The 27,017-nt window shown below is 36.8% G+C and overlaps 1 protein-coding gene across 1 annotated transcript; it reads right to left on the minus strand.

Annotated features, from left to right (window-relative positions):
* Positions 1-10,689: 10,689 nt before the first annotated feature.
* Pom121l12 (POM121 transmembrane nucleoporin like 12) lies at positions 10,690-11,806 on the minus strand. Its single transcript, XM_059275003.1, has one exon. The coding sequence runs from the start codon at positions 11,733-11,735 to the stop codon at positions 10,938-10,940; it is 798 nt and encodes a 265-aa protein (XP_059130986.1). The 5' UTR covers positions 11,736-11,806; the 3' UTR covers positions 10,690-10,937.
* Positions 11,807-27,017: the final 15,211 nt, after the last annotated feature.

Raw genomic sequence — 27,017 nt, forward strand, 5'->3', positions numbered from 1 at the left:
TGAAGAATCATAAAATGGAATGCTTAACAATTGCTTATAGAATTGAAAAAGGCACTACTTTCTCAGAAATTTTAACTCTGTGTTGACTAAGGAAAATAAAATGTTGTAACATCCTCTATGTTTAAGTCAAATACATATACATTTAGATATCTGTGATGGAACCTTAAAAGAACAGAAAGGGAATATACTTACAAATCAATCTGAAACTGTATCTTTTTCTGGGGATATTGAGAAACATTAGGCAGAAAAGTACATGGATGTGAAATTAACAGAACTTCCCAAACAACACAGTCAGCCTATGAGTCTGTATAGAGGAAAATATTCTTGCTCATTCTTTAACTTAATCAGATTGTATTGGACTGGTCCTCACCTACACGAATTCCATAACTCACTGAGCTTTGCACTGATGTTATTTTTGTAATTCACTGAGCTTTGCATTGATGTAATTTTTGTAATTCACTGATGCACTACAGTCAGGGAGAAATCATACTGTATTTGAATATTCATATATGCTTATGAAAGGGTACTTATGAATACATATACTGATATAAGGGTTATCATTCTTCAACAAGAAGGTAAGAGTACATAAAATTCATTCTTTCTCTTCTGACATAGACATATAAATAATTTGTAAAGCTCAAGGCTCTGGAGCTCTAGTGAGTGCACTAAAGAATGTACCTTTTCCACTTTCTCTGCTGCAAACCCACCATACACATTAAGAAATGCCACTCCAGTGCACTTGAATCATGGTTAGAAGGTTATCCTCATTGTCTCAACATTCTAGCCATTCTGACTAGGGTAAGATAGAATCACAGAGTGGTTTTAATTTGCATTTCCCTGATGGCCAAATATTTTGAACATTTCAAAAAAGTACTCACTGGTCATTTGTGCTTCCTCTTTAAGCACTATCTGCTCACTTCATTAGCCCATTTATTGACTGGTAGCTTTTGTTGCTGATGTCTACATTCACAGTTCATTGTGTAATCTGAATATCAACACCCTGTCTAAGGTATTTCTAGAAAAAAAATTTCTACCTTTCTGTTTGTTCACTCTGATGATACTTTCCCTTTCTGTGCAGAAACATTTTAATTTTATGCGGTCTCATTTGCTGATTTGGGAGATTATTTCCTATGCTATTAGAATTCTCTTGAGAGTGTTTTACCTATTTCTGTAACTCTAAATACATTCCCTATATTTCTCCACAGTATTTTTAGTATGTCAGGTTTTAGGTTAAGGTCATTGATCTATTTTGAATTGATTTTTGTTCCTGGCATTTGTTTTCTTGATTTTAACCATTCTGGCTGAGGTAAAATGATACTTCCAAATATCTTTCATTTGTATTTTTCCTGATGGCTAACAATGTTAACAGTTTTTAAATTGTCTTTTAGTCATTTGCATTTCCCCTTTGAGTTACTGGTCCAGCCTATCCCAGGGACACCCCCCCCCCCCGAAACCAAATGGGACATGCATTATACTTACTGCCTGCCAGAATCCTATGGTAAGACTCCATTACTGAAGATACTAAATACTTTAATCATAGAGTAAGAAGAAACCAAGGTGGTATTGATCTTGAATTCTGGTCCTTTGGAAGTGAAACATGTGCTCTTAACTTCTGAGTCATCTCTCTTTCTGCAATTTTTGTAAGTTTTTAATATTTATTTTAGTGTGTGTGTGTTTGTGTGTGTGTGTGTGTGTGTGTGTGTGTGTGTGTGTGTGTGTATGTGTGTGTGTCGGTGTGTTGTGTGTGTGTGAAGGTCAGAGGACAACTTCTGGGAATAAGTCAGTTATCTGCCTCTAACTTGTAGATTCCAGAGATTAAAATCAGATCATCAGGCTTGGTAGCGGCATTTTAACCCAATGAGTCATCTTGTCAGTCACTTAAGTTTACCTAATAACTATCATTGTGAAATTGAACCTTAATGTAGTTTTTCACTTGTTTCTCCGATGTCTTGATGGCTTGTGATGTTGGACATTGTTTCTATATTTCTATTATCCATTTTCATTTCTTAACATTGAACAAAATAGAAGAAAATAAAGGTATTGAACATTAATAAGGAAGAAAGTATAGAGTGGTAGGTAGTCCTACTCATGTCCTCCATTTTCACTTGTTTGGTTCTTCAACAGTTTAGAGTAAATATCCCAGAGTACACCTGTGAAAGGCTCAACTATAGTGATAATGATTAATGCTGATTTATGTACAGATTCCTGAGCAGAGTCTTGTTCCATGGACATCAGATTCTCCTGGCACCCAAGGGAGGGATGGTGGATCCTTGTCCCATAAAGTAGCAGAACTCACTCTGAATCAACTGAGCAGAAGTGGAGTCTTGTGATGTGGGTGTCAGACATGTCCCTATGACAGAATTGTTAAACTTGAACCCTGGCCAATAGGCATAGAGCTCTCTGGAAAGATAAGATAAAGGTGGGTACCAAGCTCTATGGGATGGGATAGTGAAGGTGGCCTTGTCTCTCGTCAGACTCACCCTTGGGACCAGGCATGAAGGTGGGGATTTGTCTTGTGGTGCAGAGGTTTGTCTAGAAGGAGGCAGAGGCAGGTTCTTGTCAAAATGTTGAACTTTCTGAGCCACACATTTCTTTTCAGTGTACACATCTGTTATGATCTGCCTTTGTATATAAATTTAAGATTAAAGGTTTCCATTGCCTCAGATGATTTCTGCTATTACTTGAGAATGTTCTCTTATTCCTTCTTACAAGTTCTAGTCAAATGCTAACATTCCTGTATCTTCATAGGTTTGGCTTTCTCTGGCATTATTTCACAGACTAGGTCATGCACTGTGTTGCCTTTGGGGAAAGGCAGAGAACTTCTTTCAGTTTGCATATCATTTATGAGCACATGTGTAGCAATGTTCTATAAACTCTATTACATGTTGAAGGCTTGATTCCCAACTAGCAGTGCTACTTTGAGAGGTTCTGTGTATTGTAGGAGATGGGACTTTACTGGAACAACCTGGTCACTGGAGAGGTTTCCTTGGGTGGCAGCTTTATCTTGCTATGTCCCTCTGTACTTTATGGTTTTCATAAAGTGAACAGCTCTGATCTTCATTTCTGTACCCATGATGCTCTAATTTACCTTGGCTAAAAAAAAAAATAGACCAGATGACCATGTATTGAAACTATGTACCAAACAATTATTCCTCCTTTTACATTGCTCTGTTAGATGTTTGTGTTATAGTGACAAGAAGTGGCACTATCAATTAAGATTGGTATCAGGGAAGGGAGGTCACTGCTGTAAGTAAAGCTCCCTATGAGGTCCTTAAGCATTTGGAACTAGTTTGGAAGTGGAAATTAGAAAACCATTAAGAATTAATGCAAGGAAATTCTAAAAAGTGACAAGCAGAGATTAGTAATAAATTCTGGTGGGATCTGGGAATGGACCGACAATAACAAGGCAGATAAAGCAGATGTTTGATGTTCAAGAGATTGTAGATGGAAATCACGATTTTATTTGGAGTTGAACCAAAGACCACACACATTACACATGGCACAGAGCTTTGTCCCTGTGTTGAGATTTTGAAGAAATATGAATTGAAATATTATTGACTAATAAAGCTTGAAGAGAAAATATGATGGTGGATGAATATTCAAGTTGTAATATCTTTATTATTCTGTTTATTCAAGCTTATAGTGAGAATAGGGCTACAAAAGCAGAGGAACAACAATTGAAGAGCTTGCAGCTTGGGGATAACATGTTTATAGTTGCAGTCATGAGTTCCAATATAGAATGCTTTTTTTTCTTTTCTTTAAAAAGAGATCCGAGGCTTCTTACTGAATAGAATGACCTACAGAAATGCTTCACTTCATATACTGCAGTCATGATCCAAGGAGAGTCAACCACTGCCCAACTTAGCATCAGCTGCATGAAGTTGCTTTTACACGAATGCAAATATAAGACATCTGAAGCTATGGAGGTTTCTACACAGACACCAAAGGAAAGTCATGTAGGATAGAGAATACTTGACAGGGTCAGGATCCCTGAAGCCAATCCATGAGACTACTGTACATGAAGCTTTGACTGTGGGCTTAAAACCGTATGGGAGACTACATGGAGTGAGAGAATAGAATTGTGAAATGCCCAAAGAAAGTTGGAAATGACAAAGAGAGATAGCCCAGGAAAGGAGCCATGTGACTTTAAATGTCAAAACAAAAGTACTGGCTGCCCAAGTTCTTTGGAGCACATATATCCCACGACGTACTTAGAATGTGAGTTCTAGGTATAGTATGTCATGTGTGCCTTGGCAGATTTCAGTCTTGCTTTGACCCTGTACTTCTTTTTAATGCCCCCATTCTTCTTTTTTGAAATGGAAGTATCTACTCTCTATATAGTATCTTAGTATAATGTAATTTAAAATAATTTACAAGGGCTCATGTCAAAGTCTTGCATTGAAACTGGGATGAAAGTTTCAACTCAGACTTTTGAAAAATGCTGAAATGTTAACTACGTGGATCCATCCATTTCTCATTTTTAAAAGGAAAACAAAATTGTAATTAAAATGTTTTTTTAACTAGAATCAGCATGATATAACATTTTTTCTTAAGGATTTAGAGTTAAACAACTAGCGTTTTTCATTCTGAGCAAGAAGAATTACAGCAGATCTTCCATATTAATATTTAATACAGTAATTTTATCTTTCAGGAACATCTACTAATAATAGCATTTCATTTTCTTTTGCCAAGTTTTAATTTTTCAGTTGACTTTAAATCTGGATAGTTAAACTATGAATGTATGTGAGTTCTTCTATGTGCACATGTATACATGTGGGGGTGTGTAGAGGCAAAGGTAGTCTTTAAATATCTTCCTCAGTTGGTGTTCACCTAATTTTTTTAGGGCACCTGGCCTTTCAGTGAGCCTGGAGCTCATCATTTAGTGAGACTTGCTGATCTGGAAGCTCTAGGGGTCTTTCTCTGTATTCCTAGTCTTGAAATTACATGTGGGTGATATTATCTATGGAGTCTATGTGAGTACTAGGGACCAGAATTCAGATGCATAGGCTTGCAGAGCAAGTGCTTTACCACCAAAGCCATCTTCCCATCACTGGAAACATCAATTCAACTCTATGATTTATCTCTATCTCTCAGTGTTGAAATGGTATATTTCTTTCCTATTTCTTTCCTTCTCACAGTTTGCTAAGATTGGTACTGTAAATATGTTTTTTATTCAATTCTCTAGTTATATGGAGAATAATATAATGCTTCTACCCTTTCTGTTGAAACAAAGTTTGGGGGCAAATTGAATTCTTATTTCTATTCATGCAATGTGACTCCATTTACTGAATGGCTGTTTGGAGGTACAAAGGAAAACATGCAGCCATAGGAAAGTGTTATCTAGAAAACATCAAGAGACTGGAATCATAAAAAAAAAAACATTGTGATTAGGAAGGAAATATCAAAATTGTTTTGTGTTTTTCTGTATCCAAAATCTGTGCAATATGTAAATGTAGAATTAGTGATGAAAATTTTCAGTGAAAATTCAATGAAAAAATATTTCAAAAGGAGCTAGATGGGTTATTTTGTACATTTTTGTGGGGGGGGATGGTGCTTCTTTTATTTATGTTTTCACATGCACTAGAGATTGTGAAGGTCATAAGAATAAGATATTTTGCTCATGAGGTACTGAGCCTGGTGCCTGGAAACATCAACATTCACACTACAGTTTGTTTCTGATTGACTTCAGTATTATTTAATAGGATAGAGGTTGAGATTCCCATGGTACCTGATCAGAAGAACACAGTCCTTTGTGGGACAGGGCCCTTTGAAATGAATCTGTCAGCAGTCGGTTCGGAGTAAGAGGAACATAAGTGGGAAGCCCTCAACAGTGAATATGTTTCTTCTCAAAATGGAAGTAACATATTATTGGGATTAAACAAATTATTCTTTAGAAAGTTTTCATCTAGAAAATTCTTGACTTCACTTAAAACTCAGCTTGACACTTTGATCATGCTAGGGATTGAACCAATGCCTTTTAAATATTAAGTGCATGCTGTAATGCTGGGTGACAAACATACTCACCCTGGGAAACAAACAGTTAATTAACATTACAAAGCTCAATTCTTATCATTATTATAGCTAGTGACCTTTATTCCAAAGGGAGGTGTGGACTCTTATTTAATCCTTATGTAGATATGTGTCCCTATCTTTTGCTTTCTGATACAAACTGTACTGTTCTTTGCTCATTCTTTCTGTGTAATCTATACCCCTATGTTAGTGGCCTATGGATCTATTTTGCATTTCTGCATCTACTTCTTTTTGACTCTTCTTTGGAAAGAAAATGCATATACCATTTCTGCCTGTGGTTTGTTTGTTTGAGGAATCCAGGTAATTCTTTTTAAACATCATTAACAATGCTATTACAGGCTTAGCTGACAAGAGGCATTAGGGCTATTGTGAAGACCCAGACTCTAGATGTGGTAGGCCAGGCATACAAATACAACATAAGGAAAGTTGGACCTCTAACTTCTCACAAAAGGGGAGGAAGATGCCATCACATATTCACAGGCCCATTTGCTCTCCCATTCTTATGCTGCCTACAGAAAATACCAGCCTGTCCAACACTTATTTGGTGAGAATAAACAAACCTGTAATTTTACATCCTTGGTTACCTCATGACATAATACTCCCCACAAGATAAGGTATTTTCAAGGAATCTGTTCTTGTGAGTACAGAAATCAGAAAAAGAAATGACTGCCTTCATTAATCAAAAGTTCACAATTATTAAGAATCACCTAAACTGTATCTGAGACACTGAATTAATGATAGATGGCCCATTAAATGGATGAAAATTAGTGATATACACACTGATGTCCAACTCTTTGTGCTTAATTTGTGTATGTTCCCTGGCATGTGTTCTTCCTTTGATAGACCTACCCCAACTTCACAACGTATATCATAGCATTGTAGGTGTTGAGTTATAATGGAAAATGTCACACAATCAAGAAAACTGGACAGAGAATATGAATATTATAAGCTTGATCCACAGGTGCATTCATACATCCTGTCTTACTGTAGCAAGCCCATCTTTGAAACAGCAATTTAAAGACACCCCCAACCTCCAAAACTATATTGGTCCTGCTCACTTCCCCATTTTCTTCAATGCTGTTTTTTTTTTTAAATTTCTAGATATCCCGTAAGATTAATTTTTCTGAATTATCTACAGAACAGCACCTTTCTAACATTTTTATAGTTCCCAGAAAAATGTGCTCTTGCCTTATAATCTAGTTTTTCAGTCTGCATTAACTGTTCTTCCCCCATCTTTCCACAAAAACCCAGTTCTCTTGATTTGACAGTTCCCATCATCATATCCCCAGCGACAGACCAGGCATAAGTACTTTAGCAGAGCTGAGATACTGACACTGGCCACAGTGATGGATTATCCTTATCTTTTGCATGGTAATTTAGAATTTTAAAGTGTTTACAGTTACTTTTAAAAAAGTAGCTAATGGATTGTGCATTTCTCTTTTTATTGTGGAAAAATACCTGACAATAGGAACTGAAGGGTTTCTTTGTCAGGGAAGTTGAGGCAATAGGGAGGTGAATTGCTGATCACACCGTATCTCTCCTGAGGAAGTAATGTTGAACACTGGTGCACAGCTCAGCTTCTTTTTTTCTCAGTCTAGAAACCGAACTCCTGAAATGGTACCGCTCACATTTAACATGAGTCTTCCCACCTCACTTAATCCATTCTAGAACCTTCCTCACAGATAGGCCCAGAGGTTTGTCTCCCAGGTGATTCTAGGTCCTGTCAAGTTGACAGGCAATATTAATAATCACAGAACGTGAAAATTACATCAAAAAATTATTAGGCTGAATAGCTAGGGAAAACGACAAAAAAATCTGCTCATGTTTAGTACAGGCATAATTTCAATTGTCAATCTGTGGTGACCAAATCCATACCCCTTTCAGCCCAAGTGTAATGACTGGCTAGATATTGCTCTCCTTCAATTCATTTTCTCAGTAGCTTTTTCACCCAGATCTTTTTTGTTTGTTTGTGTTTGTTTTTTTTCGAGGCAGGGTTTCTCTGGGTAGCTTTGGTTACTGTCCTGGATCTCACTCTGTAGACCAGGCTGGCCTCGAACACACAGAGACCTACCTGGCTCTGCCTCTCGAGTGTTGGGGTTAAAGGCATGCACCACCACCTGCACCACCACCGCCCGGCTTCACCCAGATCTTATAAGGTCTCCAAAATGCTGTCTTTTGCATAAAGTTTATTTCTGAATCTAGATAGGCTGTCTATACTATAATTTAACTAACAGGACTTGAGACACTGTGTAAATGATGGAGGGAGGACTCTCTCCTAGCTGCGAAGGTGCTCAGATGATTTCATTTCTGACCAATGTCCTTGAATATAACACAGTATCCCTAAAACTCACGAATTTCTAGAAAATATCCCAGAGGTCTCACTCTCCTGCAGCTGTGCCATGTACGTCCTCAGCTTGGAACATAGCCGTGTTACGTACGTTGGCATTCCATGACCCTCATGGTTTAGACATGATGGTGAATCTATCATTACTCTACCTTGCCCTTCCAAGCTATGACTCTTATTTGCTCTTTCAAAAGATTCACATTACTTTGAAGTGATAATGCTAGAACCTGTAGACCAGCTCTCATTCTTGGTGCCATCCTGCTCTATGTCTTCACTCACTGAAAATCTGAGTTGCCTATGCATCACCACCAATCCTTTCCATCATCAGTTCTGGTCATAAGGTGTATGACCTTTAACATCTACTCATTCCCAAGATTTTTTTGCTAATCTTCCATATTATTTATCACATTTTAAATGAAAAACAAATTACATGTATCTATACTTGCTCAAAATTATCTTTTGAAATATGATGCATTGTAAAATGATTAAATCAGCAAATGCATTTCCTCACATTCCTTCCATGTTTGTTAAGGATCTAGCAAACAATGAAATCTATTCTCAAATTTTCAGTTGTGCAATAAGTCATTACTAACTGTAATTATCATGTTGAATATTAGTTCCACTGAAAGCGTACTGTCTAAATCCAACTTTGCATCTTTTCCACAGATTCCCTAAAACCCCAAACCTACTAAAGTTTCATTGTAATTTTAACTTCTATGAATACATGGTTTTAGCTTCTACATATGTTAGAGATACTTGTTTTGTCTATTGGACTTATCTGACACAGTCAGATTTATCTATATTCATACAAGTGTCAGATTTCTTCCATTTTTGTATTTGAATAATGTTCTATTTTCTATATATACCACACAGTCTTCATCTACCAATGGGTGTTATGTTGGTTCCATATCGTTTTGTGTATATGAAAAATGCTAAAATGAAGAGAACTTACATTTCTTCAACATATTGCTTCCACTTCTAGCTATTTACATAGAGATGAGATTAGGAGATCGTATGGCAGTTCTCTCTCTATTTTTTTATGAACTTTGGTAGTTTCTCATAGTGGATCTACTAATTTTCCATTACCACCTACGGTGTTCAAGAGCTTCCTTTTTTCCACATTCTAACACTTAACTTTTATCCTTTTGATAATAGTTGTTAAGTTTTTTTTTTTTTCTTACCCAAGCTTTGATTCCATGATCAAGGTTATTGTTGCTTTAGAAGACTTAATTCTAACTGGGTTGCAGAGTGCTCGAAATATTTTCTGATCTTGTTTTTGTGCATGTTTCTGGATGAGCTGAATCAATGAAATGAATGAAATGGGCAGACCTCCTTATGTGAATGCTTAGAGAATTTTGTAAGATAAAATTCTGTCTTTTTTGCTAAGACTCTGGCCTGCCAGCCCTAGGCTTGAACAAAGCCTTTTCTTAAATCAGAAGCGGTGACTCTAGGTTCTGAGATACTCTTCAGGGCCCACTGCTGCTGGATCTCCTTCTACTCCAGTGGCTGTTTATTCCCAGGATTTTCTTACCTTCTTTCTTTCAGTTTCTAAATATTGGAGCACCGAGGTTCCTTGTCTCATCCCTTCCCTGTACACATTGCATCATTCATCTCTTAACTCTATTTGACCTCAATTTTATGTTATGCTTGACCTTATATGGCCAGAGATCCTGAACTAATTCCCTGGCTTCAGACTATGAGTTCCAGACTTATTCAAATGTACAACCGAAAAATCTACTAGAATAAGAATATCATTATTCTAGAAAACATGATGGAAAAGACTTTATTTTCTAATATGTTTTCCTCTGCTGGTATTTTCTATGTCAGTAAGTGGCACAATATCCATTTCAGTATCATGAAAAAAAATAATCTGTAAATTGTGATTTTTTTTTTTTTTTACTTTCTCAGTGCTATCAGCTGGAGCACCAATAAGCCCTCAACATGGCAAGCCTCTTCTGAACACATTTATCCCACTGCATAATTCTCCTCTCAAATCTACCAACACTCTCAATTCTTGGCAGACACACTGTATTGAACTTCTGTTGTTTCTACTTCAGTTGCTGCTTCTAGGTAACCAACAATGCAACCAGAATCACCTTTCTAAAGTGTCAATCACATCATAGACGTTTTTCTTTATTGAATGTTTCTTAGACTACAACCCACACTCTTCACTACAGCTCAACATTTTATTTTCTCTCAGTACTCTCTAGCTCAACTGGCCTAAGGATTAGGATCTCAAATAAATGAAGACGTTTACAGTAAAGGGTTTTTAGATTAGCTCTTGTCCTGCTGGAAAATAATTGCATGAAAAGCTCTTTTCATTGATAATACTGTTTTAATAAGTAAATGTTTAGCTATACAAATTTGGAAAACAGGGGAGCAGCGACAAATTCCAGCGATGCTGGTTTGGATTTAAAGGCAAAAGGATCACGATGGGCAAGAGAAATAGATTGGGTTTGACAGGACAGGAGATAGAGAGCTGGAACAAGTATTAACTCCCAAACTGGGACAGAACGTAGGGCTAGGGCATGAAAGTCCAAAAAGGATGACAGACTTAAGACAATTAGAAGTCAAGGGAGGTAGAGGAATAGAAATCCCCACCAGCCAAGGAGGCCCCGAAGACTCCAGTCTTGAGCACAGGGATTAGCGAGGGGTCACAGGAGGCCTGGGTCTTCTCCCAGCTTTCCATGTGAGGCTCTGGCACTGTTTGCCTAGCAGCGTGGATATGCGGCTGGAGGTCAGTATCATTCTCACAGGCATTGAGTTTCCAGCAGTTCTGGCTTCGGTTCAGAGGTCCTGGTTTTGGAACAAAGGAAATTGCCACTCCATTTTTTACCCAGGGTTTGAAGGCAGATGTGGGCTTGGGCTCTGGATTCTGTCTTCTGTTTTCCACCTCTGAGACCTCGAACCACAGCGGTCCATCAAACCGCCTCGTCCCTTTCTTGCACTGGCTGAGGGCCCTCAGCACAGTCTCCTTAGCACAGGGATCTGGACACTCGTCAGGACGCTCTGCAAAGCGGGTTCCATGCTCCGGAGAGGTCAGAGCGCTGCCTCTACCCTCAGGAGGGGCAATCTTGACCGTCACTGGGCTGCAGGTCCATCCGGGGTTCCGTACACTCCAAAGCCATCGTTTCATATACCTGTCCCAGGCGCTGGAGAGATCTAGGCCCAGGGTGGCCTCTGCTGGAGGTCTAGTGGAGGAGCGCCTCCAGGTTGCCACCACCTTCTGGGGCGTGTGGAGGTTCCTGTGGGACTTGGGGTCAGGGTCTCGCTGAACCCAGTCAGACCAAGGTCTAGACCTTGGGCACCTGGGGGCAGGGGCAGGCATTGATCTCTGGGGCGAGCCCAGGGAGCTGCCCATGCTCACAGCTTCCGGCAACCAAGGACCTGCCAAGGGCAGGACCGTTGGCTTGTGGTCACGAGGCTGGGAGAGAATGCTGGGAACTCACACACGCGCTGTAGTTTCGGGACAGTGAGCCCACAGTTCCCACTGGCCTCTCCCAATGTGAAATGTGTGTGTTACTCGTTCGTACCTGCACCTCGCTCTTATAAACTGTACAATTCTTAAATGTTTATAAATACGTGCATAATGTAATCATCAATCCAGAAACATATTCCTATCTATTTGCTCCACAGCACTTGATCTCTCTGGAATTCGACTGTGTCTTTCTATTGGAGTAGTCTTGGGTGGCTGGCTCTTTCTCACATCCATTCCTGCTGTGGCATGCACCTCATTTCTTCTTATACCCCAAATTATTCCATTGCAGGGATAACTGCATTTGTTGATCACTTCCATCAAGTGCAACGTGTCTGTTGGGAACAATCTTGCTTCAGATGCTGAATGTACATTGGACAAATTAGACTCGCTGAGTCATGGCAATCTCTGGTTTGACCTTTTAAGAGACCACTAAATTGTTCTCAGTTTTGCACTATGTGACACCTAACCAGGAATCTCACTTTGATTTTCCTCTTGCCGTTTAGAGAGAGGAGGTGTAAAGATTTTTGGAGTTCACAGAAATTGCATACGAGCTGTTTACAGAGCAAATTATCTTTCATTATAGGAAAAAATGAGCATATTCTTTGAATGCTCTTAAGAAAAAAAACTAAATACCTAGTTTTCATTTCATTATGTGGGATGCATTTTTCTTCTAGAATAGTTGTTAATGTCATTCTTTACTATTTATCTTCTACGGAAAGGTGGGTTGTAGGCCACAGTTTAAATTTTAGTACTGATGTTCATTTCATGTAGACTCCTGAAATGTTAGCTTGCTAGGAATTCATATATAGTTGTCTTTATCTTTGGACACTGATGCAATCTGTCTGTCTCCCCACCTCCTTCCTTTTTATCTCTTTTCCTCTCTCTCTCAGTCCCTCTCTTTATGTCTTACTTTCTGTTTTGTACTGTTACTGTAGGGTTGTTTTTTTTTGTTTTTTTTTTGTTTTTTTTTTGTTTTTTTTTTTTGGTTTTTCGAGACAGGGTTTCTCTGTGTAGCTTTGCGCCTTTCCTGGAACTCGCTTTGGAGACCAGGCTGGCCTCGAACTCACAGAGATCCGCCTGCCTCTGCCTCCTGAGTGCTGGGATTAAAGACGTGCACCACCACCGCCCGGCTACTGTAGGTTTTATAGCTTGGAGACTGAGTTTGCTCCCTCTTCCCCAAGTCTTTCATATGTGGAAATCTAGTTTTCTCAGTCTGGCAATAATAGCAAGAGGTCATTAGTCTACTAAGGGTGCCCACAGAAGAATTTAGGAAATTGTAATGGGTTCCTTGGTAAGCTATCTCAAGAGTTCTGTTAGGAAGAAGCAAGTGAGCTCTTTTGTGGTGCCTTTGGGTCCCTGTGCAAATGTGATCTACCCTTCTTGCTTACGAACCTTCCATCATTGTGACACTGTCCACATGAGGTCTTCAAGAAAGCCCATCTGATGCCAGTACCCTGCCCGTGAACCTCCAGAACTGTGATCAGAATAAACCTTTTTGTTTTAGAAGGTAGCCTACCCCTACCTCATCATAACAATAACGAATGGCCACTGTGTGTATGAAGTAAAAAGAAAGATTTTCTAAGTTTATACAACAAAAGGTTTTGATGCTAAGTGAATATAATGATCACATTTGAAGGACTGTTAAAGACACTGTGAAATGCACTGTACTCTTTATCATTTTTCCTAGGTGCATGTGAATAGAAATCCCCTGAATAGGCCACAATACTAAGGGACAGAAAGCAGAGGCAGGCGAAAGAACCAAATCCAAAAACAAACTGGTTTCACCAGGATTGGAAAGAGGTATGTGGTGGACACTAAAATGATTTTGATAAGAAAGTCCAAGTTGTCAGGAATTCAGAGAAAGCCTCCAGTACTGCCAAATGAAATTCTTTCCCCTCACTGACTAGTTCATTTTCATTCCCCAAGAGTCCTTAAGTAATGAACTCAAAAATACAGCTTTGAAAACAGAAAGTCATTCTAAACTGTAACATTCTTGTCAATCTTGCAGTTCTTGATAATGATGCCAAGAACTTAGAGTCTTGGGAATCCTTCAGGAAGTATTATCATTTTAGTGGATGAGTAATGCCTGAGGGCACAGATTTCTTTAAATGAATGTTTTCTTCTTGATTCTACAGTTTTCTGTGTCCTATAGGAAACTGCAGTAAGCTCACTGAATATTGTATTAAACTGCTTACCCCAGTTAGTATTAACTGTCAACTTGAAACCTGAAAATTTAGTCTCAACTAAGTGACTTTATCGAGTTGCTCTGTGTATATTTCAGAGAAGGATTTTCTTGATTGTTCATTGATATGGGAGGGTATATCCCACAGTGTGTAGCACAATTCATTGGACTGATGATCCAACACTGTATAAGAAAGCTAGATAACTATGAGGTAGCAAGTGAGGCAGCAAACAGTGTTCCTTCAGGTTACTTTGCTTCAAGTTCCCCTTTGAGCTCCTGACCTGACTTCCCTCAATGAAAGAATATAACCTGGAATATGAAGTAAGTCCTCCACCCACAAGTTGCATTTGATTAGAGTATTTAATCAAAGGAACAGGAAGCAAGCAAAAATATGGTCTAAATCTTAAAAATCTTATTGAAAATATAGCACAAATAGAATGCATGCACACAAAACGGGAAAAGACGAAGCTAGATAAAATCTCCAGCATGGCTATGGGAGAAAATCATACCTCACTGTGTAGCTATTGGCAGTTAATGGCTACTAGAAGAAGTAGAGTCTGTTTCCTTCAAGGCATTCCTTGAACTGTCATTCATGTGCCAGTAAAAGATCATGTACTCATGGACTATAAGCAGCACTAAATGAATTCAGGGGTTTTAAACAAAAACGACCATGAAACTGGGATCAGAAAATGATGGTAGGTGATAGCATGCTTGATGGAGAGGGAACAGAGGATGCATTTTATCAGCACGTGTTTTACACATGTATGACATTCTCAAACAAAAATAAAATAAAATAAAAGCAAATGAAATTCTTTGGGAAAATATAGCATGAATACATCGCTTACCACATTCCCTCCCAAAAGAAACAACTTCCTACACAATTTCCCACCTCTTTTATAGCTTACTCCATCCCCTGAGCAATACTGCATGTGTGTTTGTTTCTCTGTGTCTTCCATTTGAGCTCATAAGCATTTGCATTTTCTTATTTTGTCAAGGTGAGGGTCAAATTTTGCTTATATTTTTAATTTCTTCTCTTAAATTCCACCTTGAGAGTATTCTTAAGTAAATGCTTAAAAACATCTTGAAATATAATTAAATACCATACAGCTCACCCATTTACATTACAGGTTTCATTAGTTTTTAGTATAGTCCCAGATATGACTGCTCATCACAATGGTGAGTGTTAATGGTTCCACCACCTTACCTTACAAAGGAACACATTTCTAAATTCTATCATCTGTCTCCCCCTACCTGCTCTCAGCCATCAACAACCACTAATGTACACTACATCTCCACTATATTGCACTTTCAAAGGACATCTGTTTCTGTGGAGTTGCACAACATGTGGCCCCTTCTGACTATCTTTTAACATTGTTCTAATTGAATCATGTATGCCAATACTGTTCATGACACGAAATTGTGCTATTTTTTGGAAATATTACACTTCATGTATTCTTTCATCTGCCAATTGATACATAATTTGTCTGTACATTTGTATTATGAATAACAGAGCTTTAAGTATTCACAGCTGAACAACTTTTACTCAAATATCTTCATTTTTCTTAAAACAAAATTTCTGGCCATTTGGTAATGCTTATATTGAAAGACTAGAGAAAGTGTCAAAATGTTCTCCAAACTGGCAGCAGCATTTTGTTCTCTCCAGCAGTGCATGAGGGTTCTGATATCTATTTGTGGCCCTCCAACTGATGGTCACCTGGATTTTGATTCTAGATATTCTGCTCTGTGAGAAATGGTTTTTCAGCAGAGATTGTTTTATATTCACTTAATGAACAACTTGGAACATCTCATGAGCTCAATTTCCACCAGCATCTCTTTGTTGAAGAAAGACAGATTCACATCCTTGGTTTTTGTTTAGCTGGGCTATGTGTTCACTTTATGTTTGGCATATTTTTTTCCAGTTAAAATATTCTATTGTATTTACTCATTTTCCATTGTATTATCTTGCTTAAGGACATTTCCATACACATACACAGGGTATGCTGAGTGTATTGTCTCTCTGCCTCCCTCTCCTCTCACTTTCCACTCCTTCCCCTTCCTATAAATATCCTCTCTTCTCCAAGACAGTTTCATTTCTACTCTTGTGTCATGTGTATATAATTGATTTTATATATCTACATAAAATATAGGATCCACACATAAGAAGAAACATATTCATTTTCCTGAGACTGGCTTTATTTCTTGATATGATTATCTCAACAAGCATTAATTTTCCTGAGAATAACATAAGCTGTGGGGGGTAAAAAACACAAGTTTGTTTCCCATTTCTCTGTTATTAGACATTTAGGTTGGTTCATAACCTAGCTATTTTGAATAGTGCTGAAATGGGCATTGGTGTAAAAGAATGTTTGTGATGTGTTCAGATAAAGTTCCTTAGGTAATTATCCAAGAGTGACATATCTGAATCTTCAGCCTATGTTCTCTCAGTCATGGAGTTTTGGGTAAGATTACAGTACCATCCATGAACTTCCCTCCTGTGGAGCAAATCACAATCCAATCAGAAATTAATTAGTTACCATTGACTGAGTTTATAATTGTAGTGGATCTGGAATCAACTTAAAAGCAAGCTACTGAGCAGTCTTATGAAAGATTTTTCTCAGTCAAATTATTTGAAGTTGGAAGAACCACCATAATTGTAGGTGGTGCTCTCAATATCAACCCAGACAAGAAATGGAAGAGTGAAAGACTTTTTTGCCTATTGCCTTCACTCTCGCTGTCAACCTTCTTCATTTTATTGCTACCACTGCAGTATTCCTTCTTTGATATTATAATCAGACTCTTTGTGTTTCCAACATAGGCGGAAGACCAGCAGCTCTACAGAGATCCTCCAGGCCTTCAGCATCAGTTCAGAGCTGCTGAGATACCCAACACTGTGGAACTGAGAAACTCTTATATTCTCAGCTTCTCCAATGAATCAGCCATTGTTTTACTCCTTAAGCAATATGGTAAAAGTCGCTCTAATTAATTTCTTTTAAATAGGCTGTCATTCTGTAGGTTCATAGGGGGATATTCCACTCTTTTACTGTGATTTTCATTCACATCATAAGCCATGCCAATATAACAAAGGCCATATATGGGGAATCTGTAGATAGTATCACGTTAAATAGAAGGAATCCCCAAGGTGTTTTCCACATTTCCACGAAGACCAGGAATAAGACAACGATGTCCACTCCATCCGTTACTGTGCAATATAGTGCTTGGTGTCTTAGCTACAGCAATACAAAAAGAAAATGGTATCAACAGGGAAAGAAGTAAAAGTTTTCCTGTTTTGCAGATGACATGATTGTTTACAGAGGATACCCTAGAGAGATCATTAAAGATTGTTAAATCTGATGAGCACATACAGTTGTAAGAATACAAAATTAACACACAAAAACCAGTAGCTTTCCTGAACAAGACAACCTACTGAAAAAAGAAATCAGAGAAAGAATCCCTGAAACAAAACACATGCAACACACACACAAACACACACACACACACACACACACACACACACACACACACACACACACTTGAATGCATGAAAAAAAACAGATAGTGAACCTAGCTAGCGAAATAAAGACTTCTGTTGTGAAAATGTTAAGACTGAAGAAAGAAAGAAATGAAGACACTAAAAGGTAGAAATTCCACGTTCATGTATTGGAAGAATTAATCTGTGAAAGTGCCTATCTTTATCAAAGTAATCTTCAGTCCTTTATTGTAATTTCTATAGATTTTGTTTCACCTTCATTTCTATGTGACAGGATGCATTCACATCTTATTTTTATATAGAGAGTTTCCAAATATCTCACCTACCTCTGATGTATGATCTCTTTTTCCAGTTCAGCACATGCTATTTGCTTGAATCACTTCTTGATTTTGTTTTTGTTTGTTTGTTTGAAGCAGCATCTTGCTGTGTAGCTCTGGAGAGCTTCAAACTAACTAACTGTTCCAAGCTGGCCTTGAATTCTTTGTTTCTGTGTCACTCCCTTAAGTGCTGGAATTACATGTGTGAGCAACCATACATACAAATTGATTTTATTTCATTTTCAAAGCATTAAGGAGAGAGGGTGGTATGAATTGAACATTACCAGTGTACAATTTATATGTATGAAAGTGTCGTAGGAGTTTACATTTACACACACATATAGAGAAAGGAGAGAGAGAGAGAGAGAGAGAGAGAGAGAGAGAGAGAGAGAGAGAGAGAGAGAGAATAATAAGCTAGAATAATCTCGATCTAACTACAAAGCCAAGGATGACCTTGAACTCCTCACCTTACTATTTCCCAAGTGCCGAGATTACAGTTGTGGACCACCATTCACTGCTAAACATAATTCTGTGTGAACTCAGGACTTTGTGAATGCCAGTCAAGTATTCCACCAACTGAGCTATAAACTCAGCCCTTCCTTAAAAGTAATTATTATTTTGTATGCTAGCTGCAAAATTACTACAATAGTAGCAACGATAGTAATAACAATAATGATAAAGAGCCAAACAGATTACTCAAGAGTGCTTTTACAAGTAAATACATGAATTTAGTTCATGTGTATGTAGCTTCATAGTCACCTGGAGGTCTAGATAAAACGGACCAGGTCTGGATGAATCTTAACAGTTTACCTTTCTAAAACCTACACAGGTAATATTGATTGTGATATTGGACATACTACAATGAGAATAATTACTAAAGACTTTGTATTATTATTATTTTAAGGATTTGTTTTTATTTAATTACTAAAGACTTTGTATTATTATTATTTTAAGGATTCGTTTTTATTTAAGTGAATTCTAATTGTATATTTAAAGGAAATTTGAAGGCCATATGACATTTTTACTTATTTGAAAAAAAAAACGTTGAGGAATATTTCACAAAATCTAGTATTTATTGAAGTCATCTTAGAATATCATTAGGATGATGAGTTGGATTCAGTAGATATTGTGTGTGCTTTTAAATTCTATATTTCTAGTAGTTAAAAATCTGTAGAGGGACTAGCGATCTTGGCTGTCCATGGCATGGCTAATTGGAAATGGGGAACCCAGCAAAAGCGCGCGCGCGCGCGCGCGCACACACACACACACACACACACACACACACACACATTACTCAGTTTCTGCCTGCTGCCGAGATCTCCAGTTGTTTTCAATGCACAGGGCTATATCTACAATCTCAGCACTTGCTGCACTTTAAAATGTCTTGAATAATTCCATATCCTTCTTTTTTTAATTACTGGTTTGAAGAAATTTCTGGAAATATGTTTAAAATCTATATTTAAAATCTATCCAGGGAATATGATTGTGAAGTTTTCAGAGAAGCCCTTAACTAGCTGATCCACCGTGGTCTCTGACTTCCCATTTGTGGCCAATATTAATGACCTGACATGCATGAATGCACAGCTTCATCTTTCCATTCTGCCTCATGTTTATTGGCCCAAAGCCATATTAGAGAATTACATCTATTCATAAAAAGGCCTCACATTTGACCAAGGTAATAACATTGGTCTGTTCTCCTGATATAAAATGTAATTAAGGGCCAAAAAGATGGTTCAGCCAGTAAAGAAAGCCACTTGTTGCCAAGCCCAATGACTTCAGTTCAATCTCCTGGACCCACAACTGCTTGAGGTTGTCATCTGGCTTTTTTATGCACATCGTAGCACATCTCTAACATAAATAAATAAATAAATAAATAAATAAATAAATAAATAAATAAATAAATAGATAAATAAATAAATGATTAAATAAATAAATAATAAATGTAAAGATAATTGATGTGCTTGAAAAATAAAAATATAAGACAATTTAAATATTGTGTCAAATGACCATGAGGCAAATGCTAAATATAGAGTTAGTGTATGGACCTGCATAAACATTTATTGACACATTTTCTGCTATCTTTATTTCAAATTTTACCCTCCATTCATGAATTTAGCTTTTTAAAAGAAATTTTTTTAGACCTCTATGTCTAATACCTTAGAGAAAAATATCATTAGATTTGTTTTGTTGTGTTGTTTCTTTTTAAAACTTTAGACAATGATCTAGCCATGTGCCTCATGCTAGCCTTAAGCTCACAATTCCCTGAATTTGACTCCACAGTACTGAAATTACAGGTGTCTGCCACCATGCCCTGCTGCAGTTTTTCCCCACTGACCTTCTATGTACTCCTACAAGGTATCAGAAACCTTGTTATAAGGAAAAGGAGAAACATGTTCTTGTCAAAAGCCAGTTAAATTAAAATTTAACAGTGAAACTTTCAATTCATAGAACAAATGAAGAAGTGATGTTTTATATAGCACTGTTTCTGCCCTAAGATAAAATTGTTAAGGGCAAAGATTATGTCTCTTGTTCAGTGTTGAATACAATTTCTTCCCTTTTCTGAATTCTCTACACTTAGTGACAGAGACATTCATGCTAAGGATCTGTAAGTCAGCATGCTGATGAACCCACAGAAAATAAAAGATTGAATTGATAGTACAGCACAGGCTTCCTGAAATGCATGTACTGGGAGGTATAATGGAGTTAGCTGCAGTAAGTTAGGATTTTGTAACTCTCCTAGATTCATAATTCAAAGTCTCATGACTCGTTAAAATTCCTTAGACAGAAAACAGTAATTACAAAGGCATAATGAATGGGTGATTTCCCAAGAAGCTCTTAGGTGCATTAGATGTCACAGTAGGAGACATATTTCTGTAGCTTTTAAGAAAGATGAACTCCACAGGTACTGCATTGAGTACATGCTCTTTGCAAGCCAGGCTTTCTACTTGAATCATCACAAATAGCCTTCAGTATAAATAAAATTAGAAAGCTATTCTAAAGCATATTAAAGCTATTCAGATCAAGAGAAAATAGTCATCATAAAGCATGAGTGATTCCTGATGATGTGAGGACCAATGGACACTATGTTGATGGGACCATTTGATTTGAAACCAGACCACATAAGAAGACAGCATAACCTTGGTCTTAGTCAGATCTAGTTGAGAACAGCATGGTAATATCTACTGCAAAGATAGTTAAAATTATTTAATTAAGCTGGGCCGTGGTGGCACATGCCTTTAATCTTAGCACTCAGGAGGCAGAGGCAGACAGATTTCTGTGAATTCCAGGATATCCTGGTCTACAGAGTGAGTTCCAGGATATGCTCCAAAGCTACACAGAGAAAACAACAACAAACACAAACGAAAAACTGTGTAATTAAATCCTACCAGTAACTAGAGATGGGTAATGTATTGTCACCTGAAGATCATGACAGCAAGGCATAGAGTAAAGTAAATACTGCCAACGTTTAAGGCTCTCAATTATATCTTAACACAGTTCAACAGTGATGAGTGTAGACACACCGGTGTGCTTGCTTTATTAGACTTCATGCTGAACAGATGCATACAATAGAGTGGCTCATCTGCTGGGAACACGTGCAGCAGTCTTAGGAAGGGGTTATTTTCTAAAAGCTGCTGGATTGAGCTTTGTAGATGAAGCCAATTTTCTAAAAAGGTTTCCATTTAACACACAAATCTTTGTGATCACCTTTTCATTTAAACTCAGCATTGTACTCACAACCATAGCAGTTTGATCTGTAAGTCAATCATTTGAAACACGTTTGCAGACTAACTATTTTAGTATTTTAACACAAAGGGGGATATGAATGCCTGTATAGAAAATATGAACCTTTTTACAAATAAATTTTGGAAGATATGTCATCTGAGTTTTAGATTCCTAATTTTAATTAAAGGTGATGAAATAATCCCTATAGCCTAGCATTATAAAAGTCTGAATCAGTTGTTTCAGAATTATTAAAAAATACATGAGTTTTTCTAATTATGATAATGTATTTCAACCAAAATCCTATAATATGATGACAATAAATAAAAATGAATTTTAGAATGTTGAGACATTCTACCAAAGGTTGTAAATTAACACATTTTAATCATTAATATCTTCACTTATTAATTTTAAATCAAACACTAAATTTTAGTTTTTCCTATAAGTATTACATCACTGGTCATATTATTGAACACTTCAGACTGGATCTTTCAGGATTCTATGAAAAGAGAGTGATACCGAAAGCCTTAGGAAACGTAGCTCTCATTTCCAGGCATTTTAAAATAAAGAACTCTTCTGTGAAATGTAGGTAAATAAGTCTATTTTTGTTGACTGTGTCAGTAAAGAAATAAAAGCAAACGTTATCAGAGAAGAACTTCAGGCCACTCAAAGCAAGGCCTGTCAATCTACATTCCATGTGGACATCAGCTCAGTAAATAAAAGCAAAGTGGAAGGGATACAGAGATATGCTGGCAATTCACTCCTGAGACAAGTTCCTTGTTTCTTAAAGACAAAAGATCTTTTTGGAATATCGTCTTTGAAATAAATTAAATCTAGATATTTTATCTGAATCCAGCATTGCAAAACAGAATAGGATATACAATTACCAAACTTTCCAACTACATAATGTTGTGAATAAAAACTCCAGCTCTGGGTGGGTGGCAGAAACTACCATGCTCAGAGGATTTAGCTGGTCCTTTCAGAAGATGATGAGAAAGGACACTCAGAATTAAAGAGAGGAAATACCTCAAAGCAGAATAGAGGAAAAGTCCACGGAGATTTCTCTGTTTAGTATATATGCTCTCTTCTAAAATTTGTTCTTGTAGTAGTTGCTCCCTAGCACATCTATTAAACATTTAATTATTGTAAAACTAGGCATTTATCTATTGTTTCTAATTAGAAAAAAAGAGAAATCTTTTGAAATTCACCACTGAAAACGCATTTGCTTTATTGGTAACACTAATGATACTAACTCATTTTGATTTCTACAGAAGTATGGATACATATTTCTGCTGAACTTAGTGAACATTGACTCTTTCCACACTGCTTACCTCACCAACATAAACACTAACTGTGAGCGCAGCCAAAGCTAAATCAGCTTCACAGTATCATGATGAAGAATAATTATTATAGTGGAATTTCCACTAATAAATTTACCAGAACACTTTTCATGTCACCAGAATGTTGTTGTATAAAGCTACAGTTAAAATTTGCCTGGGGCCCTCTAAAACAACTGAGCAAACCTACATGAACTTGCAGAGACTGAAGGAGCAACCACAGGGCCTACATTATACTACAGTTTTCAGTTTGTACTTTTTATGGAACTTCTGAATGTGTGAATGAGTAGGTTTCTGGTTTTGTGACTACCCTTGGGGCTCTTTTATTTTTCTGTAGGCATATTCAACTGAGTTGTGTTTGTAATGTTTACCTAAATTGTGGTAGTAGTAATAAAAACTTGGGAGTCAGAAATTGAGATAAAAACCTGATAAATCAAAGGAACAACCGAGGGGTGATCTGTTGATCTGACTCTCCACATTTTCCTGGTCCAACAGCCCCAGAAATACTCTCAGCCCATCCTTCTCTTTCTGGTCCCTCTCTGTAAGACTTCCAAAGTCCTCCAACATCTCTATGACTAATTCCAGTTTGCCAGTTGCTGACTCCATCCTTGATTCAAGGTGACTTCATTGGCACTGCACAGTAACAGTGTAAACAATTCTTCTGGAATATTTCCCCTTTTTTTGTCTAAATAAGAAGAAAGGATTTTAACTCTAACATAGTAAAACTATATACAATAAGAACAATTATAAAGGAAGAAATATATTCACAATGTCCAGTCAACTTGTATTTTGCAAATTCAAAGTAAATAGTGTCTTACCTATCCTATCTTGGTGTGTCTGAGATTTTGTACCTGATATACTTTCTATCAAACCTACAGAAAACTGTAACTGTAACTATACAATCTTCATCTCCATCAGAGACCCAAAAAGGATACATCACATGATTAACCAGAAAGTGCAGAGCAAGAAACTTCTAAAACTAAGAAACGACAGAGAGTTCTGGCTGCCAGGACAGTCATTCTAAGCTTCCTCTCCAATGATGGAGCATCCATCTTCAGGCAATGGGACTAGGAAGACTTTTCCGTGAAACAAGAATTTTGAAGGACTGTCCTAGTTTGTCTTGGCAAAGTTCAACACTTTCCTTCTTTTGTGTCCTGCTTGTCCAGTTTGGACAGTGTACTGTCAGCAGTTGAGGCAAGGACAGTTTCTTTGCTCAGTGGCTAATTTTGCCACAAATGAAAGCAAACTCCGTATGGAGGTACTTTCGTGCTCATTATCTTCTCTGAAGTAGATTGGTACTGCCTGGAGCAGACTTGTCTCACTGTCATGAAAAGCCTTATATTATTAAAGCATTTTAAATACCATATTCTGTAGGTCTCTGCAGTGTTTTCAGACAATCTATCTATTTAAAATACATCTCTGCTTGACCTCCAAAACATACCTAACATGAATATAAGTCTGATTTTTATACATGACTAACTAATCTGTATTTCTCTATTATCCTAAATAGCTTTGATACCTAACATGAATATAAGTCTGATTTTTATACATGACTAACTAATCTGTATTTCTCTATTATCCTAAATAACTTTACACTAATTACATTTTTAAATGAGATGCATAGGTACAATATCTTAAAAAAGAAATCAAAACATATAAGACAGTATAACAAAAACATCCTTAAGTTTATATAAATATACAAAACTCCATACCAATGTAAAATATTGAGACATGTAGTTTGAAAATAGATTCAATCATCTATCTTTTTATTCTATAATTTCTACATCTCACATGTTTCTTTTCAGACTGAGATCCCTGAATCTAATCTCCTTTACTTAATTTGCTTCCTGACTGTGACCAATAACAACTTTTAACAAACCCCCTCTAAATGATGATAAATATCCATTGAATGACCAAAAACTTTCCATCCCACCTCTTGGGAATGTGGATATTATTAAAATTAATTCCTGCTCTCTGTGGATGATGGTACCCTCACAGGACCCTGAAAGAATTGAGATAGAGATCAAGTCCTGGGAGAGCTAAATGTTGTCCAGGCTTGATGTAATGGGAAAGGGCAAGGCTTATCTGAAGTTCTGGCTAGAGTAGTATATAATGCTGGATCATTGTAGCTAACTGATTTGAAATTCTCCTGAGCAGTTTGTAATCCAGAGCTTATCTTTTGGTGGTGTTTGTCAGCTTAGTGGCATTACCATAATCCGTATGGATTCATCATTGTAAGGTCCCAACATTCTTTTGGAGACTTCAAAGGTCACTATTAGGAATGGTCATGGTTCACTGCAGAAAACTTAAACATTTAAATGTCATATGCAGCAGATCTCAGAGAGTTTATAGGACCATAATCTATTAAATACATCTGGCGTATGCAAGCTTAATTTCTAATTACCTGATTCAGACATATATATATATATATTCATATATTCCATAAGTGTGATTAGATCTTTCTATAACTGCTTGTCCTGTAGGCCTATGTAATATACCTGTAATATGCTATATGTTGTACTATGCAAAAAAACTGTTTCATATACTGGAACATTGTCAGTATTAATTTGTACAAGTACACCATGATTGCCATAACTTCTAATAAATATGCAATTACAGAATCAGCCTTTTCAGAATGCAAAGCAGTTGCCTATTGAAATCCTGAATAAATATCTATGGTATTGTACACATTCTTTAATTTTCCAAACTCTGTAAAATGAAACATATCCATTTGTTAAATTTCATTTCTTTAAGTACCATTTGGGTTAACTGCTGCATGTAGTGGAATTTAGTTATACAGAGAGTAAGTAGGACATTTCTTTATAATTTTCTTGGTTTGTTGCCAAGTGATAGAGGAATATTTCTTCAAATCTTTGCTATTAACATGGTGTTTCTTATGAAATTCTGAGGCTTCTAGCACATTTCCTACCAATAGCTAATTAATTTCACCATTTCCTGGAGCTAGAGAGTCTGGTAGGCCCACATAGGATCTGATAGGTGTTATGTATAAGGGGTGATTTCTATTCCGGATTGTTTCTTGCAATGAATAAATAACAAAGTTAATTGAGTCATCTAGAATAAGTTCAGTCATTTCAATATGTAAAACAACTTTTCTTTGCAAATTGAGAGTCAGTAATTATATTAAGAGGCTCTGGAAAATCTAATAATACCATGAGAATAGCATATAATTCTGGCTTTTTAACTGAATCATACAGACTTTGAGCCACTTTACTTATTTTCCCTGACTTATAACCTGCCTTTTCTGATTTATTTACATCAGTGTAGAATGTAGAGGCTCCAGAAATTGGTATTCCCCATACAATGTGAGGAAGAATCTATTTTGTTCTTTTTATAAACTGAAGTATCTTGTTTTTGGAATATTTATTGCTAATATCTCCCAAAAAATTATTGGAAGCCCTTTGCCAATGTTAATTTTCTGCCCATAATGAGACAATTTCAGCATTAGTAAAAGGTATCATGATTTCTGCTAGCTCTACTCCTGTTAATTAACAAAGTCTCAACTTTCCTTTCAGAATCAATTTGGAAACATTTTCTACATATGTCTTTAATTTTTTACTCTGTGTGGTAAAAATTTCATTCTAAGATGTTATCTTCTTTCTGCATAAGAACTCTTGTAAGAAAACTCATAGAGGGTAGTATGATCAGTATCCAATCAAATTCTGGTTTCAAGTGGTCCACATGTACGTACTGTAATTATTCTTCCACCAGAGCTACTTCTCCCTCAGCCTCAGCTAATATGTTTTTTAGAACTATTTAAGTCCTTATAACCTTGTAAGTTTTGAAATAAATTACTTAGTTCTTGAGTTGTTAATCCAATGTGGACACTAGTCAGTTAATATCACATAGCAATTTTTGAAAGTCTTTAAGAGTTTGTAATTGATCTCTCTTGATTTGTACTTTTTTGTGCTTGAATCTTTTTTAAACCTATCTTATATCTTAGGTAATTGATAGAACTCCTCTTTGTATTTTTACAGGAGCATTTTGTAGTCCTCAGCAAGGAAAAAATTTTCTTTATCTCTTCAAACATTTTTCCTAAGGTATCCGAATATGAATCTGCTAGTAAGATAGTACTTAGCTCTATTGGTGGTGTGTGACAGCAAA

Source organism: Peromyscus eremicus, chromosome 10 (genome assembly GCF_949786415.1).
Source record: "Peromyscus eremicus chromosome 10, PerEre_H2_v1, whole genome shotgun sequence".
Lineage (NCBI taxonomy): Eukaryota > Metazoa > Chordata > Mammalia > Rodentia > Cricetidae > Peromyscus > Peromyscus eremicus.

Excerpts from the sequence above, each read along its gene's own strand:
- Pom121l12 (XM_059275003.1), bottom strand. The coding sequence starts at position 11,735 with ATGGGCAGCTCCCTGGGCTCGCCCCAGAGATCAATGCCTGCCCCTGCC.